This window comes from Dreissena polymorpha, chromosome 3 (genome assembly GCF_020536995.1).
Source record: "Dreissena polymorpha isolate Duluth1 chromosome 3, UMN_Dpol_1.0, whole genome shotgun sequence".
Classification (NCBI taxonomy): domain Eukaryota; kingdom Metazoa; phylum Mollusca; class Bivalvia; order Myida; family Dreissenidae; genus Dreissena; species Dreissena polymorpha.
In genome coordinates this window covers 64,563,869-64,575,797 of record NC_068357.1, presented here as the reverse complement: position 1 = coordinate 64,575,797, position 11,929 = coordinate 64,563,869, and the positions used below count along the sequence as shown (strand labels likewise).

Below are 11,929 nucleotides of genomic sequence, written 5' to 3'. Positions count from 1 at the left end.
CAATTAATTTCCTTCTATATTATATATAAAATAGTTGATGTTCGATATCAATTTTTACCATGATCAAGCAATGACCCACTATATCATCATACATCATTAGAAAGATAAATGCATAATCTTTTGAAAAAAATGGAAGTCCTTAAATTCTATACGTTGTAACTGAAAATATTCACCTTAGAATAGGCAAACCGGTTTTGACAGCTGTGCAGGCGACCATTTTGGGCTCAAATAGTATGACCTACTTTCAAAGCCGGGAACCATCAACAGAAAAAGTAGAGCACAAAAATGGCTTTTTTTTCTTATTGCTTACAAATAGACCTTCAAATTAATACCAAAAACAACCATTTGCATTCTATTTTACAAATCCTAGGCAGCATTCACTGAACAATGTGTGCTATGTATCAAATTGACTGCATGTAACCCTGTACACAGGAGTTCCGGTTTGGGGTTATGTGACCTTAATAGATCAATCGCGGTCTCCGAAATCATTTCGTTTATTTATGAAGTCTCTGATGAATGTGATGATCCGCGCTCCCCAATCTCTTATAAGAGATCATATTCGTCTGGACCACGTTTAACACATATCAGACTAAAGCACACAATTTAAATATAAGGTCATTCTCTATCTTAAAATTTGTTAAATGCAACTCACATTGTCTTGAGGCTAATTAAATACATTAAAAGTAAATACCAAGTAAATATCAATTTATATACTTTAATTAATTTATACAAATAAGAAAACAAACATAAGTCTACTTTCAATGAATGTATAAATAGGAAAGCGGGGATCGGCTTTCTGTTTTCAAATGCACGGCCGTTATTCACGAGCGCCACCTCTTTTTTTGCGATGCATTAATAAATGAGCCAATGCAACTACCGAGGTGGAACTCAGGTCCGGATATTTTTACATTCTTGTGGATAATTTTACAGGGTGATTAGGTTTTATATGTTTTTTTCAACATATTTCGCATTATTTTCACAAATCTGCCAATCGTTAAATTTCAACGGCCGTGAAATGATTGAAATTGTAAATGCACATAATAATTTCAGAGAAACAAAGATTTTACCGCGCTAACATGTCCAACGCTTGATACAAAGTTTGTATTATGTATAAACATTTAAATACATTGTCAAAATTTACGAAAAATGTGCTTTATCCACTTATATCTACATGTGCTTTATAAACATGCACATTAATTTTACTTTGGATATTTTTTCAACATATTGGATTAAACTGATTTAATATTTAATTTAAAAAAAAGAAGAAGGTCCTATGATATGAACATTTATATATATGTTAATTATAAGTTTCGAACAACTTCTTGCAAAATTACATCAACACCTTTGAGTAATATAAAAGTAAAGAAATTCGTGAATAAGTAAATCAACAGACTGGAATTATCATTTTCTGTTTCCAGAACCACTCTGTTTCATTATGAAGTCTTTGAAGGCCTGCATTGCCTTGCCCCTGTGTGAGATGGTATTTTTCTGATCCTTCGATATCTCAGCATATGTCTGGTCGAAGCCGTCAGGCTGAAAACAAGGGTCCCACCCAAAGTTTGTTGGTCCCCTGGGTTCAACTATTGTTCCTGTGGTTCTACCCACAAACAGCTGGATATCTGAATTGGGTTCACCAGAGGAATAGGCAAATATGCATACAGCTTCTGCAGTCTTGTCCTCAAATCCTGTCAACATCTTGTGTAGACCTGAAACAGAATGATGGGAATTTATTGTAGTTTTATATGCTTCAAACCTCCAGTTTTTGGTTTGAATATGGCGAGAAAACTAAGAATGCATGGTCCAATTTTACAGTTATGGTATAACCAGGTAAACATGTATTAATTCTATATGATCTATATTATATATGGTGTATGTCTTATTGGGATGTATTTTTGGACATTCATGCTATATTTTTTAGGTAAAGGTAAATCATTATATTTTTCGTGTCTATAATACATATTGCGTAATGTATTAGATAAGTGAATTGTGTGCAGTGTTATGGGTACCGATAAACGTAAGGATAACATAATGAACAAAATAGCGATATGTTTACAGATAGCAAAGGTATTAGCCGAAAAAAGGTCAGCATTTGAGGCATGCCCGGCGGAAGGTTGTGATATGAGAAGTCTTAAGTAAGCGAACTCCATGGTGTTTCCCGATAAAAAGTTGTTGATACGGAACTCATGGAAAAAGGCTCGGGCCAAGTTTCTAGCAGTCGCTTGGCCATCAAGTATTCAGCAAACCAAGATTTGTTGTTACGTCAGTAGAAAATCAAAGGACGACCTGACGAAGTAGAACTACGAAATCATTAAAATATGAAAAAGTGTATCTACAAGCACAGTCAATGAGACACTTTTTGGTTTTTGCTACTATGCAAGTATCAGAGAAGGAAGACAAGATTAAAAATAAAATAAAATAAAAAGGAAATTATTTAGTAGAAAATGTGTATCGAAAACTTGTAAAAGAATAAATATATGGATTGCTTTTTCAAATATTGTAACAAGCAGAAAAACATCACGTCGACAACTCTATCTTTGGATGATTCTGATGTATTCTTTTTAAACTTAGAATAGGATACAACGGTACATTTGTTTGCGAACCAAAATTTTGATGCAAATTTCAACTATAATTACGAATTTGGTTTTCCAACATCGATTAATGACGTTCAGGCACCAATCAAACTATCAAAACGTAATCAGCTTAAGGGCATAGAATGTGTATTAAATGATATTTTCTCATCGCTTATTTGTAAATAGTTTAACGCGATATAAGCTTCTTGTTGTTTTTCCCCGGTAAATTTGGCTGGTAGAAAATGGAACTTTTATTCAACTATTCAGAAAAAGTGATGGTAGTTTTGGTGCTTATTACAGAGGTATAAATTAAGTTGTTTTTTAAAGTTATTTTCCACTATATTGAATGTTAATCAAGTCGTTTTGTTAAAAAGACAACCTTATTTTAGATGCGCAATTTGGTTTTCGATTTTTCCACCACGAATGCCATATTTTCCTTATTGTTTTTAAATCAATATTATTTAAATATTAATAAACGGCTTTATTTAGCATTTATTAATATACAAATGTTTTGATAATACATATCGAAATGAACTTTTGTTCAAATAATTTTATGCTGATATACGTGGTAAAGTTTTGGAAATCAGTAAACAAAATATATGTATCTGCATTTAAAGACCGGTGTTAAACATGTAAAGGCTTAAGACAAGGGGATGTTATCTCTCTTTCCAGTGGCTCAATACATAGAAGATTTATAAATGTTTTTACAAACTTATCCAAATGCTGGTATTGAGCTGTTTAATATTGTGTTTTTTTTTTGTTTTACTTTTTGATATGGTGAATTTAGGCAAACTCCCCAATAAATACAAACGCTCTTAAATATTTAAGCAATTTATTGTAACACGAGGTGTTTTGAGGTAAATGGAAAACTAAATTACGGTTTGCAAATAACCAGAGAACCGATACAAAATGTTCATTAATTTATTTATCTCGACTTTTACTGACAGGCAAATGTTCTTCAAATAACGAGTTCATAATTGGTAAATATTTAAAAAACAAAATTATATCAGTGCAAAGACGTGTTGTACAATATATGATGATTTTGTAGATTCTACACTTAACTATGTGCATGTTTGTTTTTTCAAATCTTACGATATTGAACGTTTGTATACCCTTGATGCATTTCCAAATATACTAGAATCGTATTGTGCTGATGTAAGGACTTGCAAAATGATACTGTCAAAACTTACACTAAATATCTTAGACCTTTAGAAATTTGCAAATTTATGTACTGGATGGCTTGTGTAAAGAAACTTTAAGATAATTTTGGGTTTTCAGGTGTATTTTTACTTCTAAAAATATATGTCGTTAGTTTCCTTTTGTCTTTTAGGACCGAGAAATATGCACCGTTATCCAAGAATGGCAATGATTATTACAACGTATTCCTGTTTAAATGGTTTACTCTAACTTTAAAACTACTTTTACCCGGTCCCGTAAAATATATATTGGTATATTGCCATTTAGCCTTACGCACCTCATGGTTTGTGCACAGTCGTTAAGAACTCAAACGGGCTGTTATGGCCCTAGTAATATTACAAGAAAGAAGTAGTATCACCTGCAGGTCCAAGTGGCTTCAAGAACCATTTGATGTACGGGCCAGGCATGCCTCCAAGGGCGTTGAAACACAGACTGGTGTCCTCAGTGAGACATGGTCCTTTGATGGTTTGGGCGGCCAGCTCACACTTGCTGCGGGCAATGTCCTCGGGTTCACCTTGATATTCAGGTAAATCTACATCCTGACTGACAACCTGTCGGGGTAATCGATAATAGCATCAATGTAAATCCATACATTCAATTATCCTATAAGCTTTGTGTCCACTGGTCTGTAAAGGGCTCCTAGATTTAATTTAAAAAGTCTATACGTGCTTTAAGACCACATGTTGCCAACTGTGTTAAAAATGCTTGTTTATAATCGTATATATTCTGCGATATCTTATATAAAAATGATTATTTATGCCACGGAGCGTATATTGTCATCTATAGTCCGTGTTTATGCATTGTGTTATTAAACAATCGCAACTTGTCATTCAAAAAACGAGTCGGCAAATTATTAGGAGTAAACAAAATCACACAATCCTTTATATTGCATAATATAAAACATTTTTTAACATTATAATTCAACTTAGGACAAGTACAACAGAAGGGCAGAGTATTTTGTTTTTGTTTTGCATATGACCAATTCTACGACAAACTGCTATTTGTTCATTCAATGTTCTTAAGGTGATATGTATACATGTATATAGTTGGAGAAAATATTGCACTAAATAGAAGCAGCATAGAATATTTACCTCACATGGAAAGTCATCTCCAAGCATTTGCTTAAATTCGGATAGTTTGTTTTTATTACCAGTCACAATGACAATTGGTTTCTTTACTCTCGTGGTAGTATACATTTTCTGAAATGAACAAATTGATTCATATTAATGGTACAAATATAAATCCGGCGAAGTTGTGAATAAACAAACCATTTTGGTTTGCTTACTCAGGGCATTTATTTAACGTACTTACATACGACGACATCAAGTTGTTTAAATATTTGAGGAATACTTGTAAAAAATGAGATTTGTTAATTGTGTGTTGAATTATGAAAAAAAAAACATTCCTATATATTTGCACAGTTATCGGAGTATTGAGTGGTAGTAAAAGGCATTGTTAAAGCCTTTTTTGAGTCTCTTTCTGGGAAAACAGGGCTTAACGCATGTGCGTATAGTGTCGTCCCGTATTAGCCTGCGTAGACACCACCTGCTTATCCGTGACAACATTTTCCACTGTAACTGTATTTAAGCAACTAACATGGACATACTTCATTGCATTCGCGGTGATTAAAGCGGCCGTATTGTTCTGGGAAAAAAGAGCTTGAGTTATGTGCGTGAAGTGTCACCGCAGATGAGCAGGCACAGTCTACACCGGCTAATCAGAGATGACGCTTTCATCTTTTATAGAAATTGTATACATATGAGTAGTCTCTTCTTAACACAACTCAAGTCTAGGCAGAAAGTGTCGACCCTGATTAGCCTAAACCTCGAACAATGAACACAACGCGTATATGCATAATTAAGTAACAGTCTCATTCCACATAATAAACAATGAATACGGCAACACACAGGGTGTACTATTGGTATTATATGTATAAAATTATAACGTTATTTGTTAACCTTACTTTATTTTAATACACAATACACTCTTACATACATTTCAAAACATATTTATAAATAAAATTACCTTTCCGTCGTCAAACTTGTATATCACAACAATTTGTGTTTTCGACGCTGACTTAAAACATGTATGTATGTAAGTCCTTTCCAGTGCCTGTCACAGTTCACTTTCGTACCCTCTCAAGCGCGACGAAACTCTTTCAAATGTTTGTATTGCAGATCAATAATAACCGCCGTCGTCTGTATGCGCAAAGTCTATCCGTAGCGTGGAGTTTTGAATGAGAGATCGAAGAGTAATTATCGGCAAGAGAACGATTATTGATCATCGATAAATTTGTCATTTATGGTATAAGATTATAGATAACTGAATCGGGTTAGTAAAATTGCAAGGATATGACATGATTTCTTCAATATTTCTTCGCATTTAATTTCGCACCTGTTGCTAGCAAATGTGAATGTCATTAATGATGGCTTACAGAATAATCGTATCAAGCTGTATGCATGGTTGAACTCATAAGCGAGCGATGGAGACAGTCAAATGTAAACTACTGAAAGCATTCCGAGACACGGCTTCACGTACATTGAACAGTAATGAGTAAGTCAGAGAATGAAAGCATTCCCAGACACAGCTTCCTGTCCAGTCGTAACTCATGGGTAAGTAAGAGACTGAAAACGTTCCCAGACATAGCAGGCTGCAAAGTGGCGTCTAACGAGTGGGTCAGAGACTGAAAGCATTTACAGACAACGCTTCCTGCACAGTAGTCATTCATAGGAAAGTCAGAGACTGACAGCGTACCAAGACATATAAGTCTGTGAAGTCGTAACTCCTGGTATGTCGAGGACTGAAATCATGTGTACAATAGGCACTCACGTTGAAGTTAGAAATATTTTGATTTCCCAAACAATGAAAACTGTGCAGTCATCTCTCTTGGGTAAATGATTGACTGAAAGTTTTCCAAGAAAGAGAAATATGTAGTCCTCGCTTTTGGGTAAGTCAAATGCTGTACTAGTTCCCAGATACAGAGGTCTATAAAGTCGTTACTGTCAAGGCTTAATTTTTTTGTCTTCGGAGTTAATTAAACGAATCATCAAACGCACACATTTCTGCAAAACAGTGAAGCTTAAAGACCTTTAAACTATATAATCATGAACAATTTGCTTAAATGTGTACACGAACATAACAATTTATTTTGTCATTCCTGATGGATTGGGAGTTATAAAAGGAAGCGTCTCTAATGCACAAATACTTTAACCCATTTATGCCTAGCGTCTAGAAAAAAGGCATTGGCAAACAGCGTAGACCCAGATGAGACGCCGCATGATGCGGCGTCTCATCTGGGTCTGCGCTGTTTGCTTTAAGGAATTTCTGTAAGAAATATTCTAAATATAGAAATAAATATACTAGATATCCATAAATTTGGAAATAAATTGATCCAATTTAGAAGGATGGGAGAGTCCTCTAGGCATAAATGGTATAATTGTGTGACAGTCCTGCTATGCAAGTTGTAATTTCGAACGTGTATTGATTTGTAGATCAACGTGTTTTGCATAAAATAACAAATGACAATTTAAAATGCAAAAACTCTCAATGCCGTTTGTGGGATTTACTCTTTGTCCCCTGCTAGAGAAACACTTTATCACTCTAAAAGCCAACTATTCAATCCTGGAATATGGCTCTAACAAATGCCATAACGTTAAAAGACATGAACAGTTTTAGATCATGTTTCTTTTCAGAATCATGTCGAAGGTGTGTCCGCGGAAGTCTGTAATATAATTTCCCTGCTGGAATACGGAGAGAGAATCAGACGGACACGTGTTGAGTAGTACATGATATCCTGGTGAACGCACGACTCGGCGGTGCATCTCAAATCACAGCAGGGAGCAAGGCCGAGGGCTGGCTTGGTATCATTGAAGCGATACTGACTATTCGTGCCAAGCCCTGTCCTATGTGTAGAAGCTGCAGTCGATCTACATACCATACCAGAGGGCATAGAAGTGTACAGGATGGATAAATTTGTATACCCAGGACATTGTAGGATGCAACTGGCGAGATCTGCTTTATCATGTTTTACTTTTATTAATAATGCTCTGTGTAATGACGGAAAAGGGAACACTTTTCTAAGCAGCGCTTTATTGCTTGATGAATGGACAAAATGTAGTATTAAAAATTTAGTTCTACTGGAACGCGCGGGGTCATCACTACCGTTTTCAAACGCGCCATGAATTATTATCTATCATGTGTGGGCAGTAAGCTGCCAATGTCCCATTATCCTGCAGAGATGGCTTCAACGCTCTCGACTTTGGTCATCACAGGATGTCGTGCAGAAAGTTGTATCATTGGGATATGTTGTTACCATTGTCGTATTTAAAGGCAGTGACTACAGTTATCTAGAGCGGAGAATTTGCTTTAACATCGAGGAGCCTGAAGAAGGTCTTTGGAATTGTCAGCACTCCCTTGGCGGAGTAACCTTGTCCTTTTAAGGGCAATCAGACATGAATTGTCCTTAAATTGTCTACCAGTGCACATTTAGGTCTGATTGACCACCATGCACTAGTCTATTTGGATCACAATTATTTCTCTTGCGAATATTTGGGCAGCAGGGGTAAATTTGGCCTTTTTTTAATCAAATACTTTCCTCTGAAAGGTCACTTGGGCATGTATGCACATAATAACAGAACAGAACAGAACGGAATAGTTTATTTTTGACTTAAGCATGTGAAGCTCATTAACACACATATAAATAACAGCATGCGTTGAAGTACACACACAAACACATCATTTTAAAGAATAAATAATCTAAATAAACACGAAATAAACATATTTCGTGAACATATTTCGTGAGAATGGTACATGGATGGGTTTAATACACAGTGGTCACACAATGTTATGCATATAGGTTTACAAATATAGGTATTATTACATATTTTTGACCTTATTTTTTTGTAAAAATGTATTTCTATTTAACACTACATATATTTGACATTTTCTCTTATTTTAAAGCATGTTAAACAATACATGGCTAGCTTTCTAAATACAGTTTTGTTTGAGCTATTAAGTAGTTTAATAAACTTGAACATACTTGGCCGGATTCTATAATATTTCGGAATTAATGTATTCCTAACATCATCATAATGTAGTCATGACGACTAAGCGATGACCTGTAAATACAAATTCTGAATTACACATACACACCGATAGCATCATCCAGTAAATAGACAGAATCATAAACGAGATAATAATAGGTGTCTGTCTATGGATGTTTATGGAAGGCATCGTTGCAATCGATAATACTGGCATATTCCTCAGCATGTTAATTTAAAATTAATTGAACTGATATTTTCATTTGCTTGAACATGTAAAAACTGATTGAAAAAGGGTTACATCAGATTTTTCTTTATTTTATGCTTAGTAATGACTTAAAGAACACAACTAGTGTGATAACCGCCTTTCAATCAAGTGTTTACTAAATAAAGTAGGATAAATTAAACGGTACGTTAGTTCTGGGTGTGATATACTTAGATAATTATTGTAAAAGGGATAAAATATACATAACAATCTAATTAAGCAATTTTGCAGTTAAAATTCCAGATAAGATTAAATACGACTTAACTGTTTTGGTGAAAACGAACAAACAAACAAAACACAAGTTCTAAATTCAATTATTACTCCGTGCTTGAATATGTAACCCGTAAATTCCAAAGCATATTTTTTTAAATTCTACTTCGAAATGGATAGTCCTCCCGTTCAAAATTTACGTTTTCATTTTTCAACACATATCCCTCGAAAATCATTATAATGCACGCGTAAACTTTATCAGGTCTGCAATCAATTCTCTGAAAAAGTCCATATTGATAACTCGTCAAAATAAAACCAAGCGCTTCTAACGGTCAGGGTATTAAAGTGGGTAGTGGGCATTCCAAGCGCTATAAGCGCAGGAAGAACCGCACACATACATACTGCATAAGCATTTCAGAAAGTTTAGACACATGAATATGCAATCGTAATCGCTGACGCCGCGGCTCAATGTGTTTTTAGAAGTGCCAGTTCCACGAGACTCCTTCCCAATGGCTTAAATACATTTACCAACGTCTCAAATCAACATAGCCAGGCATCTTTTGCGCTCTATAGTATGTATTACTAGACGACCGGCTATTCCATGGGTTCTGCCAAGAAGCTGCGTGATGATTAGATCTCATTGGGTGGGATTTTGCTGATATGATGACCTTGATCTTCAATTGACATATTACTTCTCAATTAATAAATTATTAAAATATATGAAACTGCCGTCTTGGGTACTTTGTACAGGAAGCTAACCATCCATGAAGTTCGCACCCTAACATTTAACATATTCTGATATCCGGGAGAATTATATCATTTGTTATTGATAAGGGGGGGGGGGTCGTGAACATGATTTATTATGTATGACAATAACTATCACAAAAAACAAATGTCCGGCGTATATCCTGATTTTAAAAATAAGGGTTCAACATTTACGTCTCTCAGTTATGGAATTTGAAACAAAGGTTTACATGTTGTTCTGTTTTCAGTTGTTAGTCACGAACCAACTTGCATGAAACGTTTGTTATGTGGTGTATTGCATATAGCCGTATATAATTCATGTTTACACAGTTTAAAAATCAATACATAGTACAGAAAAAAACTTCTTATGTTAAGATCGTTTATAAATAAATACATAGAACACATAACATTTTCTCTGCACTTGTATGCATTAATATAATTTGCAGAATATAATACAAGTAGATATATTAATTACATATATATATTCACGTTCATGTATAATCAAACGTCACCCTTATGTGCGTAGATACAATTGATGCTATATCAGATCATAGTATATATTTAATCATATTACAACATGTATATATAATGTAATTAACATTTTTTTCTTCGAAACTGACATATATGGTACGTTAGTATTAAATCAAAACGCGATTTTTTTCAATATTTTCCACTAACACATTTATATTTCATTTTGTTCAACAAAAACAACAAAAAACACTACATATTGTTTAGTCGTTTTGAGAGTGTTATGCTTGAAAATTTGATCGATTTCAAATGATGATGACTCATACACGAACATGTTTTGGTCATAAATATTAACTGCTTCCTGATACTCAGTGTCCTAGGAACAAGCCCCTTTACGCATGCCAGCACAGCACATACGTTTGTAAGAAATCAACATGAGGCTATTAATTTGCTGACTTCAGAAGAAAGGATAAAGAGCTTTTTCCCCTTTTTAATGCCTTCATTAAGCCGACTGTTGCATCTTGTGTTGTGTCAAAATAGCCATAAAGTCAATAAGCAGAAAGTGGTATTGGCAGAATAATTAGAATATTATGAATTAATGATGCTATATGGGCCTAATTGGTTAAGGTCACATAACAAATGTGCGAGCATAGTAAACACGATACGGGACTGAATGTGAATAGCCGGTGATCGCAAGAATTGTCGAGTAATTTGAAAACTTATTATTTATATGTATGCAAGCAATTAAGAAAATCAGTAATCTTTCGAAACGCTCGTGTATATAATAGAATTAATATGTAATGTATGGTCGAAGGAGAAATGATAAATTAATATTGGAGGACTTCTTTAGAACATGCTTAAGGCACACTTATCTGCCCATTAAAACCGTTGTATGTAAAGCTTAACAATGTTTGTCCTATAAAGGATCTATTTATGGTATACGATTCAATTAACTGATATAACGATACCAGTTTCTTCACCGGACCATGTATTAGAACACTTGGAGCATAAAATAATTGAAGTTAAAACATGAAACTTTAACAGCATTTATTTCGATATCTCCATGTATTTGTAAACGAATATAATTATGCATTTTCAAATGAGATACGTTGGTCCATTTTGACGTTTTTGGTCGAAATTACCTCAGAAAGATATTCGTTTCCGGCATCCGGCAGGGAAAAAAAATGTGCGTCGTATAAAATTGGGGAAATATTAAAAGAATTGAGTATATTCAATGATAGTCGGGGCAAAGTATCTAAAACACGCAGTCATCTTCCTGTTTAGTTAAGGCCCTAGTTGAATTGACGAATACTGTATACATATTTTCTTTATGGTCATTTGAAATCGTTGTTTTCAGAATTATAACGTAGAAGGTAGGGCTGCTTATAATCAACACCAAAAGATTGCAAACGGTTGCGTTATCTTGATTAATAGCT

General features: G+C 34.4%; 1 protein-coding gene across 1 annotated transcript; it reads right to left on the bottom strand.

Annotated features, from left to right (window-relative positions):
- Nucleotides 1–701: 701 nt before the first annotated feature.
- On the bottom strand, nucleotides 702–5,993 carry LOC127874496 (inosine triphosphate pyrophosphatase-like). The gene is made up of 4 exons (XM_052418858.1): nucleotides 5,793–5,993; nucleotides 4,859–4,966; nucleotides 4,126–4,318; nucleotides 702–1,706 (listed from the first exon to the last, which is right to left on the bottom strand). The coding sequence occupies exons 2-4, from the start codon at nucleotides 4,961–4,963 to the stop codon at nucleotides 1,402–1,404; spliced, it is 603 nt and encodes a 200-aa protein (XP_052274818.1). The 5' UTR covers nucleotides 4,964–4,966; nucleotides 5,793–5,993; the 3' UTR covers nucleotides 702–1,401.
- Between the last annotated feature and the right edge of the window lie 5,936 nt (nucleotides 5,994–11,929).

Bases quoted from the DNA above. Each gene is read 5' to 3' on its own strand.
- LOC127874496 (XM_052418858.1), bottom strand. From the start codon at position 4,963: ATGTATACTACCACGAGAGTAAAGAAACCAATTGTCATTGTGACTGGT. The intron at 4,319-4,858 runs GTAAATATTCTA...TTACCCCGACAG, and splicing joins GAGATGACTTTCCATGTGAG to GTTGTCAGTCAGGATGTAGA. The intron at 1,707-4,125 runs GTGATACTACTT...ATTCTGTTTCAG, and splicing joins GAAGCCACTTGGACCTGCAG to GTCTACACAAGATGTTGACA.